Genomic DNA, 27,340 nt, shown 5'->3' with positions numbered 1-27,340 from the left:
GCTGCTTTCTTTTCACATGGCTGTAGCAGAAAAATGGTTTCTCTCTCTTCCTTAAATACAAATTGTTGATCTCTTTGAACAAAGCATTGCTTAAAACTGTTCACAAAGTGAGAGGAATCCTACTGACTCTATGAATACAAAATGTATTCCTAAATACAAAAAAATTTCGTACTTCTGCATACAAAATTTCATAACTGTTAATAAAACAATAGTGACTTTGCAGAAGAAGTTAGGATCTGGAAATTTCTGTAAGACAACCACAGATCTCAATGTTATAAACATTTCTGTTAAATGGTGACTTCCAGGGCGAGGGGGCAGAAATGCTCAGCCAAACTCCTTTCTCAATCCATAGACGTGACACAGCAACAACATCAGAAGGGAGGACACAAAGAGAGAAAGGCATGTTTTTGCCTTGATGAGAAAACAGCTGTCAGACTTCAACTATAATGCTGCACTAACAAGTCTGTGTTCAGATTAATGTATTTAAAACTAATTACTGCCTTTACAGCTCCAGCTTATAAAATCACAAGACTAAATTAGGCTTCCATATTATTTTATTTCCCTCTTAAAATATAGCATTGAAGTCCTGCACACATATAAATATCCCTACAGTTTCTTGCACACTTTCTATCCATCATTACTTAAAGTGCCCAATTGTGAACATTAAAAGTAAAAACATTACTGTTAAGAGTGGCTATACTTGTAGGAGGACTGGTATTCTGACAATGCAGGCCACTGATTTTACAAAAATCACCTGCAAAAGAATACACCTTAAACAACACGCATCAATATTAACCCTGAAGTCATTTTTTCTTTTCCATTCAGCTTATCTAAAAGCAATTAATGTACAGGGTTTATTTTTGAAACATGTCTTTTACATAGTGTAAGAATAAAGGATAAATGCATCACTTTCTTTCTAGCTCCCTCCTTTCCCCACAAAGTGTTTACTGTGTCCCAAGCTGCTATGTTGATTAAAACCAGTTGAAAAGAGCTCCGGAAATGCATGCAACTTAAAATTCACTTAAACACACTTTAAGTTATAAAGTCTGAGAGATTTTGATTTCAGCACGTGGCTATGGTTCAGTTGGGTTATTGGATGTGTTTGTCGTGGTGGCAAGATTGGTAAACACTTCTTCCTTGGTTTCAGGCTGATGTCTTTCCATTTTGGTTTCCTCTTGAGCATTTTTATTACTGGTATCTCCCTTGCTCTTGACTTCCACAGGTTCTATCTCCATGATTTCCTGTGGTGGCTTAGGCTCTGGAAAATTTGGCTGAAGTCCATCAACTTGAACAGGTTCTGGGACATCTTCTGCTTTCTGTTCAAGTTTTTCCAAAATGGTCTGGACCTTCCTTACACCATCTCTCCTGGCCTGGCGCACATCCGCACGACCCTCAGGGTCCACTGAGTCTAGGGCTAGCAACTCTTTGGTCAAATACTCTTCAATCATCAAGTACTTTTTGTCAGTTTTCTTGCCTTCAAAGGAGTTGACTGCCTGCTCAAGCATTTGTACTTTCTCCAGAATTGCTTCCACTTTCAAAACACCAGGATGCTTTTGAGGTTCTCCTGTTTCCATCGTCTTCGGTGGCGCCGCTTCTTCGGGAGGAGGCCTTTCCTGGGGGGGAGCAGCCTTGGCAGGGGAAGGAGCCTTTTTATCAGCTTTCTCTGCCATGGCTGGAGGCTTCTGGGGCTGTGGTTTAGGATCTGGCTCTTGGTGGGTGACCTGGATTGGGATATATGTGGAGGGTGCCTCTGTTTCGGGCGGTGGGGCTGCCTTGTTGTCAGGCTTGACTTCAGGAGGAGGGGCTGGTCTTGGTGGCTCCTGAGCTGGGACTTGTTGCTGAGAAACCTGGTGAGCAAGGCAAGTTTTGTGTTGAGACACAATGCTCCTTATTTCCCTCTGAAGAACAAGTAATCTACCATCTAATTTTCTGTACTCCTAGCAGTGCAATTTGACACACACGAGATGTTTAATCTTCCCTGAGCGTTGCTGAATTTCACTGTTTTAAATTGAAAAAATAGCACTGTGCTGAACAGTTATTATAGCCACCAATCAACTCTCTCAAACATTGAATTTCAACCCACCAAATCCTGCCCATGCTCAATAAAATCAGCCCCATAGGCAGGTTTAAAAGACAGGACCTTTGAGCAAAGCCTTCACCTAGCTAAGTCAGTGAGATTTCTTGCTGAAGAAAGATCTCATCCTGTTTCACTAATTAAGGGCTCATCTTCCTTGAAAAGCCAACTACTTTGCTGAGTTTTAATCACACTTTGGGCTATTCTCATCCTATTCCTGTTTTCAGGACATTCCTTTTTTGGTTAGTGCTTATTTTTAATCTTTAACCTATTTACATGCAGAGGTTACTGTGTCAATCTTATTACACTGTAGTGATTAGAGACTATCCTTGGGATTACTCCACTTTTAAATCATCAAATCAGAAATCTCTTGAAATTGAGAGTAGTTTTGAAGTCTTAGCAGAAAACTGAAATTTAGAAGATCTGCATTTTCCTCCCTCTGACACCCCCTTTAGTTACTTGGGCACATGAACAGTGATTTTGAAAGATACTAAATCCAGCTTTCATGGATTTAAATAGTAAAATATCTGTATTTTATTCCAACCAAGTATGTAAATGGGCTACACTACAAGTCTGTTACTGCTTTACCTGTTAAACATAAAATTTGATTAGGGAGAGCAAACTCTCACCCACAAAGATAAATAAATTAGCACTGACCTAGAATATGCCATTAAATCTTGAGTCTTCCTTGTTTTGTCCTAGCCTGGGTTTTCAAAACTATTAACCTAAGTTTGCTTCTGTCATTTTTAATGTGAAAAATCTCCAGAGAGGAAATCAAGGGTTGTTTCTGTACATACCCTCTTCCACACACTCACAGCTGTCTAATTCCCAGTAGCCTTTTAATTGTGGTTTTAGTAAGAATTCTAACATGGAAAAAATGTTCAATGAGCAGCAGGTTCTATGACCAAGAACACGCTTCAAGTCAGAAGAATAAAAAGCTCTGGATTTTGCTTATCCCCTTTCTTCATAGCAAAAACTACTTTGTGCATCTGATGCTATCCCCCAAATGGTTCTGAGACATCAGTGAAGTATATTTACATAGATGTCACAAATCCCACAGACCTGGTTTTCGTCTCATAAACATAATGCAACATCAGTGACCTCAGTGTAATTACACCAAATTATACTCTGACAAGAGAAGATTAAATCCTATTTCAGTGATCTACCACAGTCCTGACAGGTGGAAAGGCAACTTGCAGCTTATCTCAGGATCTCCAAGTCTGTTTAAATCTAGCAGTGGAGACTGCTTTAGGTGCTTTCATGTATGTGTTAGTACAAGCTCATTTTACAGCTCTAGCCACGCTCAGGTCCCTGGCAGGTGAATCACTTCCCCATTCTACATACCTGGGGTCTGTCTACTACTGTCTGCACTCGGATGGGAGCTGGGGGCTGCACCTGGGTGCTCACTCTGGCCGGGGAACTCTCCCGACTGGAGGAGCCTCTCTGAGCCACCCGGAACGGAGACTGCGCTCGCGCCGCCTTGGGCTCCCGCTCCTCCGGCTGGATCTTGTGGAACACGGGCTGGTGGGCCTGGAACTCGCTCTGCTGGGCAGGGTAGTGGGTCTTCTGTGCCTGGTGGTAGGCTTGTGCTGGCTGCCGGGGCATGTTCTCGTGGATCACGGGGATCGGGATGTAACCGCGAGGAAGCGCGTGGCTCCCCGCGTTGGGTCTGCCAGAGGGCTGGGGGGAAGCTGTAGGAGGGTCAGATGCTCCAGGAGGTTGAGGCTGCCATGAAAACAAAAATCCATTATTAAATGTTAACCATTGTGTGTTCACAATACTTTTCATTTCTAAAGAGAAAAGGGGGCAATCATCATAGAAACTGAACTTGTGTTTCCGGCGTGCAAGGACTCCATTTCCCTGGTTTTTTGGCCAAGAACCTCACTAGACAAACCACATAAGTTGTGAGAGCATCATTATAACAAGCAGGAACCTGAGCTACAGCATTCCCAGCCCTAAAATGAGCAGGGAGTGGATGCTCAGTCAGAATGTTTGCTGCTTTTGCATGGCTGTTCCTGTCTAAACCTGTTCAATTTGAGGCAAACTAAAGCTAAGCAAACAAATTATGCTCTGGAGACAAACTCCTAAGAGCACACAGCACTGACTTCTGATCCTGGCCACACAAACAGATTTTCTATGTTTTGTTGGGGCTTTTTAGAGCATGTCATTAATTTGGTGATGCAGATATGGCTAATTGCCCTTTGCCCCCTCTCCTGTGAAAGGCCAGACTGAGCTGTGAGAGGAGAGAACAGGCATTGCAGGAGAGAAGGGGAACAAAGCTCCTCTTCTGGTGCTGATCAACTGCTAAGCTGCCCATGGAACAGCAGGAACCTTAGATAAATAAATGATGGTTTGCATTACAGCACCATCAGTGGCACTACTGATGAGCAGTGTAGGGTCCCCACCACAGGCTCTGGTCACTTGGCACCCACACTGCACTGCCTGAGCATGTAACAACAAGTTCTGAGGTCCTCCCTCCCTGGTTATCTCCATTAAGTGGCACAGAAGAGACATTCCTAAAGCTACTCTGCATACAAGGCAAAGCTGTACACAGCTGGGAGAAGGAAAAGCTGAGCTTGTTGTCTTAGAGAGGCATGGTTAGTCAAAATAGCTGAGAAACCTGCCAACAGGATTTTAATTACATTCTTCAAACTCCAAATGGGTTTCAGAGAAGATGGCACCACTGTTGAATTACAGACCTGATATGTTTTCAGCCTGGTGAAGGCTGAATTTCCTGCTCATCTTACTTTGAATAAAAATGAGGCTTATATTTCCATATATTACAAGAATACCAATTTGCTAATTCTCTGCAGAGAGCAGGCCAAAAATCCCACCTTCTAAAACAAAAAACAAGCAGGGTGACATTTTTTCAAAGAAGTCCACAGTCTGAAATTTTTTTCACATGCCACTGAAGGACAAAAATACAACTCACTTCTAAATGTGTATTTATGCAAATCCATTTCATGCAACTGAAATTTGCAATTAGGAAGCAAAGATCTTCTGAAGTGGCCTGGGTTGTTAGCTGACTGGACACTTGTCTCTCCCACTTTGACTCACAGTGCAGAGCACAAGAGGCTTGTCTGCATTCTCCACTTGTAGGAGAACCTGCACAAACCCTAAAAAAGCCCTCCCCTGCCACAGGGCCTGCTCAGCTCTGCATTTATCTCTGCAGAATCATTCCAGAACAGAAGTGGGTGACGCCAGAAAAAAAAAACCCATCCATATTCATGCTGCCATGACTGTGCACTTTCAGTACTCTGCAAGCGTTGGGAAAAAACACAATCCTGTGGCGAGCTGGGCTTTCTAAGCTCCCCATGTGTGACATTGCAGCCATAAACGCTGCAAAGACCACTGCAAGCAGAGCCCAGCAGCCCTGACGCTCACCTCGGCTCCGTGCGTGGCCGCAGCTGCCGGTGTCTGTCCACATTGTTTATCGGCCGCCGGCGACTCGGGGCCACCATAGCCCGCCCTGAGGGGTGCCTGAGCCTGCCCCGGCGCTGGCACGGCCTCTGTCTTGTACCTCTGCAGCCCAGGCTGCGGGGAGGAGAAGCAGGGGTGCTGCTGCCGCCCGTCGAGGCCCTCGTGGATGACGGGGATGGGGATGTAGCCCGCGCGCAGCTTGGGGTAGCCCACGTGTCCTTCTCGGGCCGTCGGCTGCTTGGGGCTCTCTCGAGATGGGCCATTGGCTGAGGACTGGCCTTCCTGCAAGGGAAAACAGCACACAGAGTTGTTGGTAGCTCAGTAAACATGGTGAGAGAAAGCTGCCCTAAAAGCAGCATCAGATGCGTGTGAGGCGCTCAGAGCCTCTCAGGCCTGCACGGGGCAGCCAACACTGCAGGCAAGGCGAGGAAGATAAATCTGCTTATGTGTGGGGCTTTCACCCCCACTTCTCATAAGCATTCACTTGTTCTTTGAAATACCTGCCTAATTCCACCTGGATTTCTTATTTATCATACGCTTAGCCACCAGCCCAGCCTCTTCAGTGGGAGCCCATCCAATTCAAACAACTACTGATGGGACCAAAGACACCTCCTCAGCACCTCTCAGTGCTACATCTGAAAAGACACTTGCAAAGAAGACTAATCTCAACAGAAGCACAGATTTTGTTGGTATCATTCTTCCCACTGGCTATTTGAAAAGGTACTGACATTGCACACTGAAAATGTATTCACTTCCACCTAAGGAGGATCTGGTTCAGTAAATATTGAGGGAGAGGGAAGGGGAAGACAGGATAGCTTATCAAAGAGGAAAACACTGAAAAGCAAGATTTAAAAATCCCTGTGTTGTCTGAGTAAACTCACTGGACAATGTCAAAGCTCTGGCAAGGGTGGAAGTGGTTTGTGCTAAGAGCCCTCACAAGTCCTCTAGTAAGTTCTTCCTGCATCGGTCATTCTATTTTGAGACTCCGCGAGGGCCAAGTTCCAGATGTATCTCTAAGTCAGATCATGTAACAAGCACCTCTGTCATTCAGAGGGTAATGTCATTATTCAGTAAGAGGAGAATTTAATAAGGGGACATATGGTGCAAGTGTTGGAAACCCTATTTTTAAAGGGGTGTTTAAGCTGCAAAAATATTTCATGTTGCTCCTGTACACACTGACATACTAATTCATCAGGAATTCACTATTTTACCAACCAGATTATCAGTGTTCTTACTATATGATAGTATCATCTTAAAAAGTGATTTCTGAGAATTCTTCTTAGCAGTAAAACTGCAGAGAATTGAGGCTGTAAACTAATGAAGACAAAAAACACTGAAAGGAACAAGTTCAAAGTCTGAAAGTCTGAGCCCCACTATTCCATTTCCTTTTACTCATTAAAAAAAAAAATCCTCCACAAAGGAAGGATTCTAGAAGAGGCATAGAGGAGAGCCAGGCCGAGAAAGTTCGCAGAGAGAAGCAATCTGAAATTGGCTTTCCCAGCTGCAGAACGAGGATGATCTCATGCCAACGTCTGCACCAGGATCCACAGATGAGTCATTTTAAATTCACCCTACCAGGAAACCACATTCCTGTGCTCCACACAGGCTCTCAGGGGCTTTCAGAACCCCCCACACCAACACATGCTCGCTCTTCCACCAGCACAGCCCTGGCCCCACAGCTCTGCCGCGATCCGCAGGGACGCACCCTTACGTCAGCAAACGGCATTTGTTGGAAAATAAAAAAATAAATCTGAGGTGTGCTCAGCTGACAACAATGCGAGGCCGTGCTGGAGCCAAGCGTGTGTCAGAGCCTGTGCTGGGAGGGGAGGCCATGGATCCCAGCGGGAAGCAGCACCTTGGTGCTGCGCTGACTGCGGGCATTCTGCGAGCGCCAGCTGCCCCAGCGTCCCCGCCCGGTAACCCGAGCGGCCACCCCACCTACCCCACGGCTCCCACCGCTACAAAAAGGAGATTCCCTCACTTCCAGCGGCTCTGCAGGAAGGGCTTGGGAGCTGGGTGGGCCTGCAGCACCTACAGGTGATCTGGCGTGAGAAGGTTTTGTCAGCCAAAGCTGCTCTGCCCCAGCTGGGCATACAGAACTGCCCAAAAGGAGCAGCTGCTTTGGGGTCTGCATTGTCTTTGATGGCTCCACTTGGGGATAAGACCTCCAGTTTTCTGGAGTGCCCCACAATGATAAATCATTCAACATGGACAATGTCCCACTCCCCACACCCTCCATGAACCCCCCCAAGGAGTCCAGCCATGGGCTTCCCCTCCCTTGTCTTCATGCTCAGACCCGTGGGGCTGCCCTTGTTTTGAACCTTCTCAGCAATCTGAGAAATCTGCCTCTGCAACTTAAGCCCTGCTACAAAACACAAAAGAGGCAGCCCAAAACCAAAGCAAAAATCAGGTTGGACTGCTTTTTCAAAGCATTCAGTTTATAAAATTAAGTAAAGCTTCTGTCAATACTTAAGGTGTTTTTGTTTTGTTGTTCTCTATTTTTTTAATAGACTATACTCCCACGATTTCTCACATATTCTTACAGCTTCAGACAACCTGTGCTGCTCCTGTGGAAAGTTAGTATTTCAAATTGGTCCTTTGTTGTAGGCTTTTTTCCCCTGTAGTCAGGTTTAACCACAGAGGCCTCAGCTGTGCAGTCATACTGGAACAGCCCTTGGTAGAAGAGCAAATGCAGCGTCCTTGTTTTTCCCACCATCAGTGGCTCCGAGGCACAGATCAGGTTTAGGAGAGGTGCTCTCATCACAATGCACTTCCTGCTCCACACTGCCGCCTTCAACACTTAATTAATACTTGACTCTGCAAACAGTTGCCTACATTAGCCAGTTTGTATCAACACATCTTGAACATTCTTTCTTCCCTCTTTCTTTTCCTCCCACCGTGGTAGAATCACAAACAGGGACAATGCAGGTATTCTGAAACTCCCATCTCTGGGGAATGACAGCACTGAGGAGGCCCTGGGCTCTGGCCTGTGTTTAGTGAGACTCTGACACAGCAGGGAGTGCGTGCAGATCCCAATGTCCCTGTCTCCAAACTTCTGGCCAAAGCAGTTCTGTTCTGTGCAGGAGAGCCTGTGTTTCCAGCCCGGGCAAACAGGTTCTGGAAGACTTCAGGAAAAGCTCAGGTGTGCCTGGGGACACTATGCCAATGGGGAGGAATAGAATCAAGCTATGGAAAACACTCATCTTCACACTAAAGAAATTCACAGATATCGTCCTAATGCTTTAATTCCACAGAACAGTTGGCACAATAAAAGGAGCCATTTTTTGGTTTTATTTGCCTTCTATAACATACAGTTCTTACTTGTTACATTAACAAACCTGCTACCTGGAAAAAGTCCAGAGCTCACATTTAATTCAAATCTACACAAAGAGAATCACCAACAAATGAATGACAAGTCTTAGTCCACCATCCTTCTGGTTTAAGTATGAAAAAAAAACAGGAACCCAACTCAGGTTTCTGCACTGAAACCAATGAAGCAAATTTCTCCTGCCCTCATCTAAGGAAACAAGAAGTTCCTTAAAACTCAGTAGCTACAAGCAGCAGATTATCAACTAATTTTCAGTAAATACCAGGACTGACTCTCAGCATTCCCAGCTGTGATCACTCACTCAATTTACCTTGAAGAGAGAATCCCCCAAAAGGTGGTAGCACAAAAATGCAAAAAACTGCCTTGAGCAGCTCAGAAATGTTCCCAACAGTTTTAGATGACATTTCAGGTAGCCTGAAATACCCACAAGATCAAACCTGATCCAGCAGTTCAGGAGGTGCTGAGGTAAGCCATCACATCCAGGCAAATGAGAGGTTTGGCCCAGGAGGGACAGTGGAGCTGTGCCTGAAGAGCTGCTCAGAGCAGGGACAGGGCTCACAGCTCTCGGGACAAGCGTTTCTGTTGTGAGGCCATCACCAGGATAAATAAAGGTGCAGCCAGCACGAGTTGTGCAACTGGAAAAAACACTTCATACCCTCACATCCTACTGCTGGCTTCCCATGGGAAGGGCACTGTCAGGACTGACACTAAAATCCTCCAACTTGCTCCCATTTGAGAGTTGAAGCCATGAGGCACTGGAATAAAAGAAGTGACAGCAAGAGCAAAAGCACAGCCTTACACCAGGGCTCCCAGCACAGCTGTGCTGTCTGGAGTGGATAATGGATAACTCCTGGTGTGCCCCAAGTCTGCTCAAGTCTTATTCCAGACCCAAACACAGAAACCTGCAAATTCAGCCACTGCTGATGCCAGCAAATTGCCACTGGAGTTTTCCAAGACAGCTCTACTGTTTGAAATAAATTTGTCAAAATATTCCCTATTCATGTTAAATGACTTGAATAGTTGTGTCAAATTCAGAATCTCCCTTTTGAGACTCCTTACATAATACATTTGTCATTCCTCCAATACTGAAATGGTCTACAGAATAAAGTCTAAAATCCTCCTTTGCTGCCATTGCACTCCTGCATTTTTCTTAACCTGTACTGATGTTATTTGCAGTACAGAAAATTCAGTCTCTAAAGCAGATGTTATTCACACATGTAGCACCCCTGCAGCTCTTGCAGAGCAGCAGTGCAAGTATTTAAATTGTACCTGTTTTGTAAATATTATCTAGCAAGGGGAAAACAAAATTTACCAACACTGCCAAGAGATTAAACAACTTCTCTGTACGCAAACAGATGGACCATGACTCCAGTATCGTTTCGAACTTGTAAGCTGCTGCTATAGAGTACTACACAAACAATTATTCTGGTTGCTCAAATGAGAAAACACCAGTACTTGACAAAATCTTACCTGAGAACACACCTTTCATAACTTGAAGCCCAAATCCTTTCTCTTTAGGAAGAAGGAAATAGCATGATTATGTTCTTTCACAATCAAATACAGCAATATAACCAAAATGAGTGACATAACAACCAACTTCTGTTCATGCACTTGCTCAAACCTGTATTTTATCAGAAATTGCCATGAACAACAAAAAAAGCCAGTGGCACCCAGTATTCAAATTAAGAATGAAGTAACTATGCTATTTATTAAAGGAAATGCCATTTTTGTCATGGAAAGGCAAAATCTTAACAATTGTAATTAGATTCCACATCCACTTGGTATTTTACTTCTGGCCAGACCTTCTTTCCTTCTCTGTTGCATGAACTACAAAAGTACCACACTACCTTTGCTACCAATAGAAATCAACATATCCCAAGTATTTCTCAGAAGTTCCTCGTGTCTGCTGTGTGTTTGAACATATAAATAGCACAACATCAGCATGAGCTGGGTTTTACTAACACTTGCCAGAGAACTATACGAGTTCCAAGGTACCCAGTGATTTACTCTCAGTGCTGACTCCAAACTTCTTACAGCCCTGCCTCAGCTGCTGCAGACATTTGCATTCTCACCCTTTTACTCACAATTTGTGCTTAAATATATAGACTGAGCACATAGGCATTTGAGCAAGATATCATTAGCTAATGACTGAAGGAACCCATGAATAAGCTTAGCTGCATGAGCTGTCTCAGTAGGACTTCGTGTCAGTCGCATCATGTAACCCAATTACAGGCCAAGCTGCTTTTGATGTTCCACTTGCTGAATGCTGAGTTTTATTTCCCAACATACACATGTGTAGGCAAACAGGCCTTTTGTTCTCTCTTGTAATTATCAAGTTGTATTATACAAGAACTACATTAACATTGGCTCTAACCGATGCCATTAGAAATAAATAAACACCATTAAAAACTGAAGGAGAAAACTGAAGGGGAAAACTAATCCTCAGCTTTGCAGAACAGAGAGCCTTACTGGAGCAAATATGTTGGCTATCTTGCAAATCAATCTTGTACTAGGAACAAAACCTGTCCTGTTTTAATCACTAGGAGGATTCTTTCTTCAGCTAAAATGCCTTGCTGAGGACATGACAACACCTGCCCAGTATGCCCATGAGTGCAAGCTGGCACTGAAAGCACCCCATGGGCCAAACTGAACATGTCTGAGACAGAAACAATGACTGCTCCCAAGAGCAGAGTGCTCTTAGAGAGCTGGGATCACCACCCACCCCGCCAGCTTTAGGGGATGGACTTTAGAGAAAAGCCCTTCAGAGTGTTAACAAATACCCTGGCCAAGGGGGATGAGAATGACACTTTATTCAGTTATTTCTGTTCACTGCCTCATTACCTAAGAAGCAGGTGATCAAACTGTTGCTTTCCTATTAGTTATGACCCAGGAATCTCAAATACATCAGAAAGCAGAACCCTCAAAAATTAGCAAAACAATTTCTCATTAAAAAAAAAAAGGAGAATAAACAGATAATGGTTGAAGAGTGGGCCATGAATTTCAGTTTATAGTCAGGCTTGAAATTTTCATCTAAAATTTCATTTTGTACACAGCAGTTTTCTGACTTCTCTTCCTTAAAGGGCAATTTTCCAACACTATAAAAGCATTTGCTACATTGCACCCCTTTTATTAATTAGAAGGCTTTGCCATCAGCCATAAAAAGCACTTTTGTGCTACCCGGCCTACTAGGCAATGTCAGACAAGTCTCTTCCCCATCCGATGCCTCATTTTCCTGTCTGTAAAACCAAAAAGGAAAAATAAAAATAATCAAACCAACAGCTTCTGCAGCATATTTAAGATACAGCATTTTTCTTTTTGCCTGTAATTAAGTAATGTGATCTGTGTGAACAAGTAATTTCTTCTAATTTACCTTCACCTTGGCATTAAGAGAGACCACAGCTCACCTACAGAGTGATACTTCTGCACTCCCCAAAGTATAATGGAATTGTTACCTGCCTTATCATGGTTCAAGTGGGAACAATTCTATTTTTGCCACGTAGTCATGGAAAAGTTCTGCCTGTGCATACAAGTGTTAAAAATACAGTTCCTAGGTAAGAATGCTGCCACCTGGCACAAGTATTCCTCCTTTGTCCTTTAGATAAGGGGCACACAGTGCCAGGAGTTACACAAAACCCTGCAACACCTTCTCTGCTTTTCCTCTTCCATTATCTCCAGTATCATTTCCTGGTGTTCCTGTCTCTTATTTCCGATTAGCCCCAGCCCTTGTTTTCAGGTTAATTGATATGTCCATAAGTTAACTCCCTGCTCACCATGTTCTGTCGGGGGGGCTTTAAATAACGACACCAAGCAGCTGCAGGGAATCTGGGCAAAGCCAGGACACAACCCTCCCAAAAATCCCCTTCTGATAATTTTACCACTCCTACCTACTGAGCCTTTTCTGTGCAGTACCTTTTTAATCCAGTAAGTAACTTATTAGCCTGACAGAATGCACATCAGTATTAGGAAAGTAAAAACACTGCAGGTGGAAGAGACCTTAAATATTACTAAGCTGACCTCACATTCCCCTCCCCTGAGGAGAACCACTGGGAGAGGTACAGCTTCAGAGAGGCTGTTCCAACCTCTCCATGCAATTGCTAATTTGGTCTACCAAGGATTTTTCAGTCAACTTGACCACGAGAAGTCAATGCTCAAAAATAAGCCCACTGCTAAAGAGATGCGAATTGAGTGACTTCAGACTTATTTGGGGAAGCAGAGAGAGAAAAGAGATGCAACAGCCATGAAGGGAGAGGATGGAAACTTAGGTGTAGTCAGTTGTTCCCCAGTGAAGCATCAGCAGCAGGGTGAGATGGCTTCTTCTTCCTTTGTTTAGGCCTGTGCAGTCATTGCTGCAGCCAATACTTATCATAGATCACTTTTATGGCTGCTCCCTGACTCGTGCCTGGCTGCTGCTGCAGCTTTTATCTCAAACCCAAGGCACCACTGAGCTATTGATCACTCCAATATCCGTTAGTGAAGCTCAGCACAGTCAATTCCTTTGGTTTATTTTTAGCTGCATTATTTCCCAGGGGGTTTACTGCATGTGGAAACAACACATAGAAGAGGTATTGATAAGTACCTATACAAACTTTTGTTTGCTTCTTTGAGTGCAATCTATTTTTATCAACACTTTGGGGAACACCAAGTGAACAATTTAATGTCAAAAGACAATCCTGCAGGAAGTATGCAGACCTATGATACTCTAAGTTAGCACAGAAAGTAACTACAACAAATAACCATAGAAAATGAGTAATTGTATCAAAAAAAAGGAAGACTGGCATCGCTAGCAAACACATTTTTTATAAGATGTATATACATCTTCACAGTATTAATTGTGCCTTATTCCTTAAATGTCTTGCTGTTAACTAATCAGATCCTTGAAAGAAAATCATTAGTCTACCAGGAGGCTTCATTAATAAATATTTTTCTGTCGTTTACAAAGTCATTCCTTATTTCTCACTGAAACAACATGAGATTTTTCCCTCTTTCTAATTAAGGGCTCCCCAATCCATCCTTATGCTGCAGTGATTTCTTACACATAACAGAAACAAACATGCAGAAGAACACCCATCCGTCATGTCAGTAAAAAATTAAAAAAGGCCAGACTGAATGAGGAAATAACAGAGAGCCTGAATTCACAAATGCACCTAAAATACAGAGATAAATGCAAAACCAGCATCTGGTTTCGTTGCTTTAAAATGCTTTTGTCATGGGTTAAAATTTCAGAAGAGCCACTTCAACTTTTACCCGATTATGTGTCTGGCACAGATTCCTGCAGTCAGCATGGCTACACTGATGTTAAGCCTAGGGTAAGTGAGAAGACCAAGATCAAGCACTTGGGAACAACAGGACTTTGTTATGACAGTGCCTCAGCTATATTCTTAGCCAGCTAGAAAAGCTCAGCTAGCCCTAGATCTGTGCTCCAGTCATTGTCCACTTGGAGTGTGACACCTCATTTCATTGCCTCATCACTTCAGAAAGGGAACAAACGTTCACAGACAGAATATTGGCAGATACAGTGCAAGACCACCTCAAGGGTAGTAAAAAACCTGCTAATTTCACTGTCAGATTTCAGTGAAAACAATGCAGTGATGGAGTCAGCACAAGTTTGATCTCTGCATAATCATTCTTGAAAAGGTGCACGAAGTCTGACACATGCAGTCAGCTTTTGTCATTCTCAGATCTCTTCCAACAGCCCCAAGTTCTCATCTGAGCCAGGCTGAGAATGAAGGAAATCAGAAAGCTCTCCCCATTCACATCTGGTTTTTTGCTTTCATCAGTGGTTATGTCCTTCCTACCTGTTTAGGCATTAACAGAAGTGTGCCATCTTCAAAAATCCTTACTGAATTTGAAATTCAATGTCAGTGGGTAATTTGCCTTCCTTGGCATTGTCCAGCTAAGACAATATTTAGAAAAAGACATTTTCCTTGGGCCTGATTCTAAGATTCTTTTGCTAACTAGTACCGGTCCTTGTGAAATACACTGGTATTCAAAAAACTAATGATTTCAGCAGCTGTCCATGAATTCCAGCAAACACATTTAATTCGACGCTGATAAATGGCTCTGTGAGAACAGTTAGACACAACTTCTACCACCATAAACTGGAAGACTTTTTAAAGCTGGAAATTCCCAAAAACCAACAGCTCATCTCTAGAGGCATTTCTCTGTCTCCCAGTGAACAAACCCAAAGTTCACGCTCCTGCCTACAGCCAGGAGTAACAGATTTTCCTGTTTGGAAAAGAATGCGTCCCAAAAAAGCTGTTGAAAAGCAGATAGAGCTTTTAGTACCTGTGGCTGCCCTTGCAATTGGCAGAAGAGGCACAGAGGCAATTCTCATCACCACAGATTTCACACGAGATAGGGGTGAAAATTTGTTTTGTTTCAGGCACCCACTCAAGCAGAGGGCTGATCCAGACAGCTTCCAACTCTCTTCACACAATTATTGAAAGCAGCTTGAATCTGACTATTCTGTTAAATGGGTTAGGCTCAAGTGGTATTGCTGAAACAAAACCCTTTCAGTAAACAGCACACTTTTCTTCTCAAGTACATTCTATGGTTATAAAATCCACACTATTTTTATTTTTACTACCATAACAGCAAGTGTTAGCAGGTGCCTCCAAAAAGGAGAGAAAACACTTTTTCCTATACTAGTCTCAATATTCTTATTATCTAATTACATTTTTCTAAGACCTCTGTGTATTACCAAAACTTATTTATAGACCAAATGAACCAGCACTTAGAGAGCTGCAAAGGGGTTTAATTTGCCATAGAGAAGTACGTCCCTTCCTTTCCAAGGCCAGCTGCTCTCACACCGAGCTTTCAGTCACGGTCTGCTCTCACAAACCGGGCAATTACTATTTTAAGAAACGGTAAGTTCATAAAATAATTAACACTTCTTGAGCGTGTCGCTCCTCACATTGTAGGCAAGGGGAGAAAAACTTTCAACAGAGCTCCGGTGCAGCCGCATCCCGCGGCCCCTTCCCCGCTGCTGCGCGGACCCCGACCCTGCTGTCCCCCGGGGCTCCCGCGGCCCCGACCCCGCCGCGCCCCCGGCCCTGTCCCCGCTGGCGCCGGGGCCCCGCAGCAGCCGCCGCTGCCCGGAGCGGCCCCTCCCCGGCGGCCGCCGGCCCCGGGCTCCGGTCCAGCCCCGCCGATCTCCGTGCCCGAGCCCCCGGCCGGGAGGGACGCCCCGGGAGCCCGGCGCGCCCGGGGTTGGGCGATGCTGCGCGCAGAGACCCCGGGGAATCGCTTTCCCACCAGGCAAATCCTACTCGGCTCAAGTTTCCAGCACTTTCTGCCCACAGCCGCCGCGCTGTTGGGTCAGAGGGCTGCGTTCCCCCAAGGAGCGGGCCGGATTCCCCAAAAGCCGCAGGAGCTGACCCGAAAGGGTCACTCCGCAGGGCCCCGGCCGCTCTCCCCTCCGCGCCGCTCCTTCCATGGACATATTTGGACTGAGATGCGGCTTTTCCCCGAGCGTGCTTGGCGACAAAACCGGAGCGGCAGCTGCCGGCAGAGTTCGGGACCAGGGAAAAGCAAACGGGGAAAGAAAAAAGAAGTTGGACTCCGAGCCGGATCGCTCCTTTTTTAAAGGCATCCAGCGTTCGGGCGGTTCACAGCTGAAAAATAAATCAGGTTCGCCTCTCCCCTGGCAGGCCGGGCAGACTTAACCAACTTTAAATAAACATTACAGGGCCGAGGTATCAAATGATTGAATGCACAAAAAAGGGACTGCAGTGCGTCAGAGACAAAAGGCAGCTCCTGCCCTCACGGCATCGCCACGCACGGGGGGAGCGCGGCCCCCGACGCCCCTCGCCCCGCCGGGACACCCGGCCCGGCCACCCCCGTCCCCCCGCCCGCCCTACCTGCGGCGCTGCCCGCAGGCGCGGGTCGCTCCAGGTCGTGGTGCGGCTGTTGTGATCCACGAAGAAGGGCCAGCCGGTCTGCGGGTCGATCTTGATCTCCCAGCCGGGGGGCAGCGGCTCGGCGCTGCCCTCCATCTGCGGCGGCGGCGGGCTCTGCGCGGCGGCGCTCATGGCGGGGCAGAGCCCGGGGGCCGCGCCGGCCGCTTTATCCGCCGCGGGCCGGGGGGCGGGGGCGCGGGGCTGGAACTGTCTGGAAACGGCGGCGGCGGGGGTGGGACCAGGGGCGGGACGCGGAGGAGGAGGAGGAGGGCGGAGGAGTCGCTGGCTGGAAACTTCTGGCTGTGTCCAGCGCGACTTGGCAGACCCCCGGGGTACCGGGGAGGGCTGGCGGGGAACGCCCCGGGAGCCGCAGCGGCCCCGGCACGGCACGGCCGGCTCTGTGTGCAGCGAGGGCAGGGCTGCTCGGCGCCGGCACCAGCCCGGGCTGCCCTCCTGCTCCGGCCGGTCCCTGCCGCGCCCCGAGCTCGTCCCGGGGTGGCCCGCAGCCCTCTGGCAAGGCGGCTCCGATCTGCTGCCCTGTGCCCTGAGCGAAAGATCAAAGCTCCTCCCCAAAACGCCCTGCCCCGTGACTGATAATTCGAGGTTATGGCAGATAAACAACAAAAATAATGCTTCTCAAGTGAGGGTGTGGGCAGGCGTTGTTCTTCGGATGCAACTGGATTGAACTTTCTCAGCGCTTTGCAAATGCGTGTCTCAATTCTGAGTTTTGCTTAGAAATACACCTGAAGGCAAAGAGTGTGTCTGTGAGGTTTAAAACAGTGGCTTTCTCATGGACTCGGTGGGTTTGGTTTGAGGTAACTGTGCTTCACAACCACACCACTTGCAGTCATCTGACAGTCACAGGAGCAGCCGCAGATGCCTGTCGATAGTTACTCTAAGTAGAGGAGTGAATGCACGGTGTCCCTCACACGCAGAGGTTTCCTTCTGCAAAGCTATTTGCCTAGAGGAATTCCAAGTATGAATCACTCGGAGGTAGATGCTTATTACTGAAATATCTCTTATTTCAAAAGGACCCCTGCCTCTTCACAGCCCTGAGCACAGCCAGGATCTCCTCCTGCTCGAGGCAGGATCAAAGATCTCCTGATGCTGCTTCCCACTGATGGTCATTCATCTTTTGACAGGAGGTTTTGTTTATCACACTGACAAACCAAATAATTGCTGACATTTGCTCCTTTACTCCTGCAGCTCTTCCATCCTTGCTGTCAGAACCACACTGTTCATCACAGACCCATTTTTCTGTCCCCACTGTTGTGTGCCTTTGACTCATAAGTATTATAAATGGATCATTTTTTCCCCAGAGCATTTATTTGCAGATGTCTGTATTGCCATCACCTTTTCTGACTCACCTATTTTCTAAGCAACAAATCCCAAACTTTGCTCATCTCACAGTCCTGAACTGTGGTACCTGTCCCTGGCCACGTTTCCTACCTCTGCTGCCTCTCATGCTCTCTGGTATAAAACCTCTGCTCAGCCTCACCAATGCCAGCAGTGGCCTCAAAAGGAGTAATATCAGTGATTTATTCAGCTTCCAATCTGCAGAGGAATTTCACTCTCAGTTTTGCAACAGAAAGGCACACTTAGACCATATGTTCCCTGAGCATATGCCAGAGTCTCTTCCAAATCAACAAAAGCAGCTGATTCAGACACAGGGGACACAGATGCTAAAAAGGTCCTGCAGAAAAATTACTTTTGTAAGTTGAGGAAGTGATACAGATGGGGCTTGTAGCTGAGGGAATGTAAACAAAGGCATGAAGAGTGGGGGATCTTTTATTTTGCTGCAGCTGGCAGCAAATATACTCAGCAGAGCTAATGAATAAGGTCACAAGCAGGTGAAAAATTAATGAAAGGAAATTTCAAAGGCATATCTAACCTAAGTTAGACATTTTTGTGGGGGCATACCCTGCTAAGAAGCAGAGGGGGCTGCATTTCACAGAAATTATCATGGGCTAGTGATTCAAGATTCATTTGAGCTGCTGCAGGGTCGACAAGCATCCAGCTGGAAAGAGAACAGTCTGAGCTGACAGGGAAAAGCCTTTTAGTGATTGAATTTAGTTGGCAACACATCACGCTTTTTCTGTTAATGAAATTGTCTTTCCTGACAGGTAGGATTTAGCCTGGTTTCCTGTGCAGGTGAAAGCACTGCCAGTGAGGCAGGTGACACAGGATGTCTGTACAGGGACTCACTGTTTGCTCTCTGGTGCTGGGGTGTCACTGGGCCATAGCTGTGACCCTGAGGCAGTGTGGCTTCTAGTTTATATTGTCATTAGCCATCCTTCAGATCAGAATGATTTATGAAAATGTCCAAGTAGGGAATACTGCCAAGCAAAACTCTTGGCTTCAGGAAAATCTGTTATTAAGATAAGTGAGTCTCTATAGTGTCTGGCTAATCTCAGATGAGACTCCAGGCTATGTGCTCTATTTCAGAAGGGAAAACACTCAAGAAGCATTTTCTACTTTTTGTGTTCTTCATGTAAGTGCAAACACAGCACTCCTGACTTGTCCAGGTTCCTATCTGCACAGTGCTTCACACACCCAGGAGTACCAAACTAAACATTTGCTCCAGGGTGTTCCACTACAACTAGAAACCGTGTAATTGTAGTTACCCAGAGCTGATTTACTCTCCAGGGTCTTCCATGTCTGTTTGACTTGAACATGGGCTGCAGAGAGCTCCCTCCCAGCTGCACAGCAGCTCTAGCCCAGGCTGTACAGCACAGCACTGCTGTCATAGAATTGTTATTCACAATCCAATTATTATTGTTATTCAATATACAATATTGTTATTGTATTAATCAAGCAGATATCTCTGGTGTGTCAGGAAACAACATGTCTTGCAGTGAGATCTAAATCAACTTTCTGCCTCCTGAGTACCTGCAGCACTTTCCCAGGTGACCTGAGCAGGAAAGGCTCTGCTAACCAGGACTGGGAGCTCAGATGTTTTTTCTGGATGACACTACAGAGAGCTGTCACTGCTGAACCTGGGTGAGTGACGTGCCTGGCACGTGTCGAGCGCTGTGTGGTGAAGCAGGCTCCAGTCCAAATCCTCTGCTGGATGCATTTGAGTCATAGAAACACTCCTAATAAATGCAACAAACACAGACTTTCTCAATCCTCAGATTCAAGAGACATGATGAATTTGACCCGCATGATTTCCATCACTTTTTGTTTCATGAGGAGCATCACTGAATGGCCCAGGTCTTCACTGACTGTACTTTGAATATCCTGCTCCAGGTGTATGAACCATTTCAGCTAAAAACAAAAAGGTCTCACCTATGAATTACTGTGACCAGAGCTGTACAGATGTTTGCCTTCATGGTTTGTTCAGAATCATGGAGCTGTTTGTTGGACCACTGACACAACTGGGGCCTGCCTTTAAGAAAATTAAAGATGCAAAGTGATTGCTAATCTTGTACTAATCTACCACTTCTGCTGCAGACCACTTCAGACTTGAGTTTGGTACATGATTTAGTGTAACTGATGGTGAAGTGGAGAGCAGAGGTGGTGGATGAAGCCATCCACACAAATGGTCTGATCTCACTCTGACTGCTGCATGTTGCAGACACTGCTCGGCTCTTAGAGCTTGATCATGCCATCTGCTTGTTGGAGTCACACTAACTGGCAAGTCATTTGATAGATAAATAAATTTCCTATGAAATTTAATTGGAAATTCAAAATATTAATAAGAAATTAGAGTGCTAATTGTACTGTTTAAATGGAGAAAAGCTTTTTAAATATACATGTTGCAATCACACTGCAACTACACTGAAGCTGGGCATTCACAAAGCACCTACTCCGATTTCAAAATTTCAGATTTTTGGATAAAGATTGAGGGGCTAATTCCAGCACAATTTCTACTTTCTTTTCCCTTTTTATTTCCACTGGAATGAAATTTGTCATAAATCAGAGAGAAAATCTGGCTGTGAATGCTGCAAAACCAGCTTTAATTTCTGTGACCTGTATGCAGCAAAAGCAAAATTCAGTTTCAAGCATAGGCAGCAGAAGACAACTTGAATTTAGAGCTAAACACTCTCTTAATACGTCATTATGTGGCACATGTAAAGTGAATTAATATTTCCAGAATAGGCATTATTGGCTGCTCATTCCCTGTTCTTCCAGTGTCAGTCAGACAGAAGCCTAAGGAGGCAGCTCTTTGGTTTAGGAGAGTCTGGGTCTAACCAGGGAGCAGAACTTTGTGTCCCTGAGACATCAGGAGAATGAAGGAGAGCCGGTCTGAGCCGGTGTTTCATTGCCACAGCGGCCAGCACCCATTAGAATTGAGAGGCTCCCACCTAGTGGATAATCTGCCCTGCTGTACTCCGGGCTGCCGCGGTCCAAATGTGCTCGGGAACGTCTGAGTCATTTCTCCAAAGTTTACTGGCAAATCTTGGTCCAAAACAGAATCATTTCCAGACCTGGGGGTGCCCAATAGCAGACACAGTACGGAGTTTGGAAAAAACAACTGAAAAGGGAGTTTAAAAAGCCTCTTTCATGAGCAAATCGATCCTTTTATGAGCAGAATGTTGCACATGTAAAGGCAGAAGTATTTCTCCAGTTTCTGTGGGTACTGCAGATGATTTAATTATATTGGTGCTCTGTCCCTAATCATCCCTTCCAAATATTTTTATTCCCTTGAATTGAAGAAGCAGATGCAGAGCTGATAGCATCTCTGGCTCTCTCCCTGGCACAGTGGAGCCTCAAAGGAGGCAACAGACTGGAAAGAAAGAAACAAATGCATGTCCTTTAGTCTCTGCTCCTCCTGGCTCTCCTTGGAGCAGCCTCTGCCTGGGAATTCAGCTTTGGAAGTGCTAGCATTTCCTAGCCATACAAAGAGCTCTTCGGTTTATGCCAGGAATGCAACCCCTCCACTTCTTGGGAGTGTGCTTGGCTGCTCAGGGCTGGCTGGCTGATAAGAGCAGTGACAAGGCTTGGAAGGAGCATTAGTGCCTCCCCTCCTTTCTCCTGGAGCTGTTTCCTGCTGAGCTCTCACCCCAGGCCCTCTCCAAAGATATCCCACAGCTGCAGTGCCATAATTGCTGTTTGCATACCTAGGAAATCCATCACACAGGATAGCTGGACCAGCAGGATGGGCAGAGGTGAGGGGAGGATTTCTGGACAGTGTTACCCCTCAGTGCATCAGCTAGCTGATCCATGGAGGCATTTACCCATCCACTCAATGCTGCAAACCAGTCAGAAAAACTAAAAACTAAAACCAAAACCTGAAAACTTAAACCTTTTGGTGGCACAGAACCCACACATTCCTTCAATGGGGAATATCACTGTGCCTCTGCTGAAATTTGAACCAGCCAAGAAGTCAGCACAAATATTCACTGGCACAACAACCTCCAGGAGATGGAGTTATAAACAAAACCATCCTTGCAGGTATCCTCATGCAAAAGTGAGTTTTGCCATGGTGAATTTTAATACAGTCTTCAGCAGTAAAGAAAACCAAGTGGAAAATCCTAGTCTGCACACTCCTGATAAAAACAAAACAACAGCCAGAGGAGACATTTATAAAAGACTATTTATTATAATAATTTTCCTCTAATTTCCTTGCTAACAGAGTTGAGTAAAAATCCCCTCTCTAGCAGTGGCTCTGTCTGGTGTTCAGGGCATGGTTTATGTTGGATTGCATGGCCCAGGGGTCCTGCAGCAGGGCCACAGAGGGAAAACCTGCAGGTCAGACTGAGCTGCCACCAACTCCCTTCTTAAATTAGAAGTGAAAACTGTAGTCTGCAGCTCCTGAGCACATTTTATTTTCTGCCATTCTTGCTGCAGGGTCACCTGATAGGGCAGAGGGGCAGGAAACTGGGGACTCCACTTCTGCTCCAGGGGCTGAGTCGTGACTGCATCTCCGCAGATTCGGAGAAAGACAAACCTGGGTAATGCATAAAACCTGGAGTTCAGAGCAACTGCAGGGAAATACTTCCCAAATTTAATCAATTTTCTGAAACAGAAGATTAGGTGATGCTTATCTGAGTTTACAGAACTGCAATTTTGGTCTGCAGTACCTAAAAGGATTTTTTTCAATCTTCAGCTGATTTTCCCCAGAACAAAGCTGTTTTCCTTTCCCACTGTTTATATTTCTAAATACTCCAGGGCACTGGAAAACTAGATTTTTGTTTCTAAGGGCATATTGCAAATTTGCTCATATCTTCTAAAGTCTCATATTTTGTTTTTTTGGTTTTTTTTTTTTTTTTTTTTTTTTTTTTTTTTTTGGCTGAACATCATCTATGCTGTGGTTTAAATATCAACTCTATTAGAAAAAAAATACAGATGGTGCAAAACACAAAAACAGTGGATCTGATTTCTAGAGGTTTATACTGGCATGGAAAGATCCTTGCTAAGCTTTGGGACAGCACAGCCCTCCTTGTGTTCCCTGGTGCTGGGAATGTGGCCTGGCAGTTAAATGCAGCAGATCACTTCCACTCTTCAGCACATCCTGAGTTGCCAAAATACTCTGCCTTGGCAAGGTGAGAGAGCCAGAGCAGTTTGAGAAGCAGCAGAGTGCTGCCCTGGTTTCTTCTCCCATCCAAAGAAAATCTTTGGAGATTTCTTAATTATCAGTGATGCTCACTGAGAAGGAAAAAATCTTTACTTTTTTTGCCATTGTGTAGAAAAATTTAATTATCATCCCAGAATAATCCCATGTTTATGGTAGGCACTGGGATTGTGGTTCAAGTCTTGTGGCTCTTACCCAGATCAAAGCCTTTAACTTTTATTTCTTGCAGCCCAGTTCAGCTCTATACCACAAGATCACTGCATGTGGGTTTTTTGTCTTTTGTCTGAGAATTTTACTGGCTCCAGGTCTGTGTTTCCTGAAGCCCATCCTGCATTAGGTGCAAAGTTTTGCTTTGAGAATTCTGTTTTAAGCCTTTACCCTCTGCTGCTTTAATCAACAGGAGCAGAACCCAGATTGTGGGACTGAAGTTCTCTGTGTTTCACCACGGGTTTTTAGCTCCACATCTTCCCTGGGAGCGATGCCAAGCCTGAACATCCAGGAGGAACTTGCAAGAGAGGGAGCTGAGCAGTCTGCAGCAATATCAAACAGGCAGCAAGACCCAGCAGAGCAATAAACAGATTAAAAGAAAGAATCTTGCATGACTGAGCCCTTGTACTGAGCACAAAGTATGGGATGCTGTGATCTGATAGTGTCTAGACAGCAATATCCTACATTATTTTCTTTCCTCTCTAACATGAATACAGCCAGAAGTTTCCCAAAAGAAAACACTTGAAGAGAATTTCAGGTTTCATGTTTACAGCCTCACTAGTCAAAGAATTCCAGGTGACTTTTGCACAGAACCCCCCCCATGTTTTTACAATAGACCTTTTTCTGTGTGTATGGTTCCCCTTTTTCCTTGTTCCAGGGCTAAAGTCTCAGAAACAAAATCTTTGTAAGAGGTTGTACAAGGTCGTGCATTCAGAATATGGTGCATTTATGTGTCAGTGAATGATGTTTTAAGGCACAATCAATGAGAATGTTCTTGTTCACCATTATTTAGCATAATTAAACAAAGATGCTGAGTGATTATGAAGTATGCATAATGCACAGAAATACATTTTAAAAACAAATAGGTTTGGAATAACATCTCTTTTGGTTCTGAGCGGTCAAATAAAGGCATGTCTTATACAGCTCTGCTTCATGATTTTGGTGTAACAAACTCTTGAGCTGCAAGAATCAAATTTTGGGGTAACTGTGATAAGCAGATGTCTCTTGTTAAGATGTCCAGGGACTCATGTTCTCTTGGAATATTTTTCTTCAGTTTCACAACAGAAATAAAGATGCTGTGAAGCTTCTGGCTTTTTGAAGCAGCTCCAGTTAAGACAGAGGTGGTTTAGCCTTCAAAGTTCCTTTTTGTGAACCTCAGGATAGCAACACTGCATCAGTTTGTCTGTGTATTTCACTCCCTAATTTTGCCAGGCATATTTTCTGCTGTTGGCTCTCTGGGATCCCATCCAAAGCTTTTTCAGAGTTTAGACTATGATCAAATAGGAGCAGTGTGACATAACAGAAAGTTTTCTTGTATTTTAGAATACATGTATCTTTTCTTGCTGCAAACAAGGAAGCTGACAGATGACAAATTCTGGATGGCATTTGAACTAAACTTCCAGTAGACTGGCAGCGTCTTTGTGTTTATTTTTGGTGGAATGACCTTTCCATGTGTAAAGGGTTGAGATGCTTCCTGATTAAGTTATACTTCCACATGAGAAACTTTCACCTCAGAGGAATTAGGTGAAATTTTAAGAAAAAGGGTGTTCCCTTGAAACATAAATCTGTAATGAAATTTGCTTTTTCTTGGTGTTTTTTTGTACTTTTTTTTTTTTTTTTAGTTGCTGTCAATTTTTACAACCAGATTTTTGGAAGAGTTGATGAACTATGAAAAAAGAGAAATTACTCTTCTGGTTTTGACCTACAGGTAAGATTTCCTCCTCTTAGCAAAAGGTAATTGATATCAAAATAAAAAAGTATTTTGATGCAGGAAACTGATCCTTCTTCATGTTTTCTCATTTTTAGAAGTTTTAGTTAATTGACAATCAATTTTCTGTTTGCTTATGAATTATTATTTAATTAGTTTACTTTGTTCAGCTCCCATCCTGTCCTAGGTCTGGTTTCCTACCTGTTTTCTGTGAGGGAAGAGCTTTAGCTGTATCTGTATTGCAAAATTTAAATAGCTCAGACATTTAGCCCTGTCTCCTTGTATATGTCAACCTCCCAGCTAAGTCAGGTAAAACTAAATACATGAAGCATTAGGTTTTGGGGGGAGAATAAATATATAAAATAAATAAAAGAAATCAAGATCAGGAGTGGAAAGCATGTTTTCAGGACATGATTTAAGTTCAGGCTCCTTTCCTGGTTGTATTCCATAATTCTGTGCTACTTCCCAGTTAGCTCACAGGAATCTGACCAGTCTGACCAAGGGCTGGGTAGCAGTTGTGAGATCTCCAAATTTTGTCCCAGGTATTTTTGTTTTACATCTGAAATCGTCCATATTTGAAGAGTTATTTTAAGTCTCACCACACCTCCTGTTCTTCAGAAGGATAATTAGATCTGTAAAGAAAGAAAAAATCAAAGTAATTAGATTTAAAAGAGGCTGGATACCAAGAGTAACCTTCCTGCTATTGAAGTGAAGATGATGAAGAGCAAGAAAAGATTGTATTTAAGTCTAGTTTCCTTCTGCCTGCTTCCCATCAGGGCTCTGAGCTCACTGTCCCACATCCTGCAGTGTCTCTGCTGGGTGAGAACAGCTCCTCAAAGATGTTCTCAGATCCCAGATCCTTCCCCTCCTGCCCCATCCCCTCCTCCTCCCTTCTGGGGAAGCAGCAGTGCCAGAGCAGCACTGGCTTCTGCCTCCCAGGGCATCCCTATTCCTAATTCCATCTTGCTTGTGTTATCTCCCAGGTGGGCCTACAGTATGCTGAAGTAATGATTACAAACTCATACCTTTCTTGTGTCTTGATTTTCTTCATAAATCTGTAAAATGTGGGTTCTGTAGGAGAAAAAATAAATTAGAAGCACTTTGATTTTAGAGCTGAGGTGAAGACCAGTCAGCAAACCATCTCTGCAAGATTTCACTGCCACAGCAGAGCTGCCAGAATTGGAATTAAGAATAAGGTATGCAGGCTAACAATTCCCAGTAGATTAGCTGCTCTGACAGAGATAAATCAAGAGGCAAGTCCCAAACAATTCCTGTGCTGGAGTCAATACTCAGTGAAAACTGTGATGTTGTTGTAGAATCTGGGCAACTCTCTGGGCTATCCAGCCAGATTTTTACCCACCAGAGTGGTGGTCCAAGCCATGGACAGCCAGTTTCTTTGGGAAGATGCTGTGGGAAATGTTGTTAAATTCTTTTCTAAAGCCCAGACAGACACACCCACAGCCTTTCCTCATCCACCACATGGGTCTCCCTCTCATAGAAGGAGAAGCAGGTTTTGCCTTTTCCTAATCTCATGTTGGCTGGCTCTGATCCCCCCATTAACAAATCTAAAAATAAGCACTTGTTAATGGGAAAACACAGTTTCAGAGTGGAGGTTTTTTTCCCCCAGAAAATTTCTCCTGAGATCAGTGCTATCCAAAACTCTGAATACTCAAATCCTAAACCCAGTAGAAAAACTTCACCCTCAGTAAACATTTGGGGAACACTCAGTCAGTGTATAATTGCTTTACCTTTATAAAGCAATTTATATATTTATACCCACTTTTTGCAGGGACCTTGAGTATCTCTGAAACTGAAACAAACCTTAGTTTATCATTATTTTTTTTTATTGCTGCATTAGACAAAAACACATTGCCAAGGACTTGGTAATTGAGGCAGTGCTTCACTTCCTGATGCTGGTCAGAACTGGGTGCCACGACTCCGTTGTCTCACACCAGTCCTGCTGCATCATCTCCTGGAGCTGCAGGCACTGGAAAATGTCACAACACTCTGAGAATTCCTGGCATTTACTGCCTGTAAGACCAACAAAAAAAGTCTTTGGACACGGAGATTCCTTACCTGCAGATCTCTGGCTATTCAAAATCCATGCTTAGAGTACTCCACTAATTCCTTACATATCCAAACTGCTTTGGTTTTAATACATTTTTAAGGGTTTAATACATTTTAAAGA

General features: G+C 44.5%; 1 protein-coding gene across 1 annotated transcript; it reads right to left on the bottom strand.

Moving 5' to 3' along the window:
• Positions 1-536: 536 nt before the first annotated feature.
• Positions 537-16,886, bottom strand: BAG3 (BAG cochaperone 3). Its single transcript, XM_066554331.1, has 4 exons — positions 16,682-16,886; positions 5,459-5,776; positions 3,419-3,799; positions 537-1,847 (listed from the first exon to the last, which is right to left on the bottom strand). Exons 1-4 carry the CDS (start codon positions 16,850-16,852, stop codon positions 1,074-1,076), a joined length of 1,644 nt encoding a protein of 547 aa, XP_066410428.1. The 5' UTR covers positions 16,853-16,886; the 3' UTR covers positions 537-1,073.
• Positions 16,887-27,340: the final 10,454 nt, after the last annotated feature.

The sequence above is a fragment of the Molothrus aeneus genome, chromosome 8 (genome assembly GCF_037042795.1).
Source record: "Molothrus aeneus isolate 106 chromosome 8, BPBGC_Maene_1.0, whole genome shotgun sequence".
NCBI lineage: Eukaryota > Metazoa > Chordata > Aves > Passeriformes > Icteridae > Molothrus > Molothrus aeneus.
This window is presented reverse-complemented; position numbering and strand designations above follow the sequence as displayed.

Coding starts and splice junctions, on each gene's coding strand:
- BAG3 (XM_066554331.1), bottom strand. CDS start 16,852: ATGAGCGCCGCCGCGCAGAGCCCGCCGCCGCCGCAGATGGAGGGCAGC. Junction 3,800..5,458: donor CGGCCACGCACGGAGCCGAG/GTGAGCGTCAGG, acceptor TTTTCATGGCAG/CCTCAACCTCCTGGAGCATC. Junction 1,848..3,418: donor CAGTAGTAGACAGACCCCAG/GTATGTAGAATG, acceptor CTTGCTCACCAG/GTTTCTCAGCAACAAGTCCC.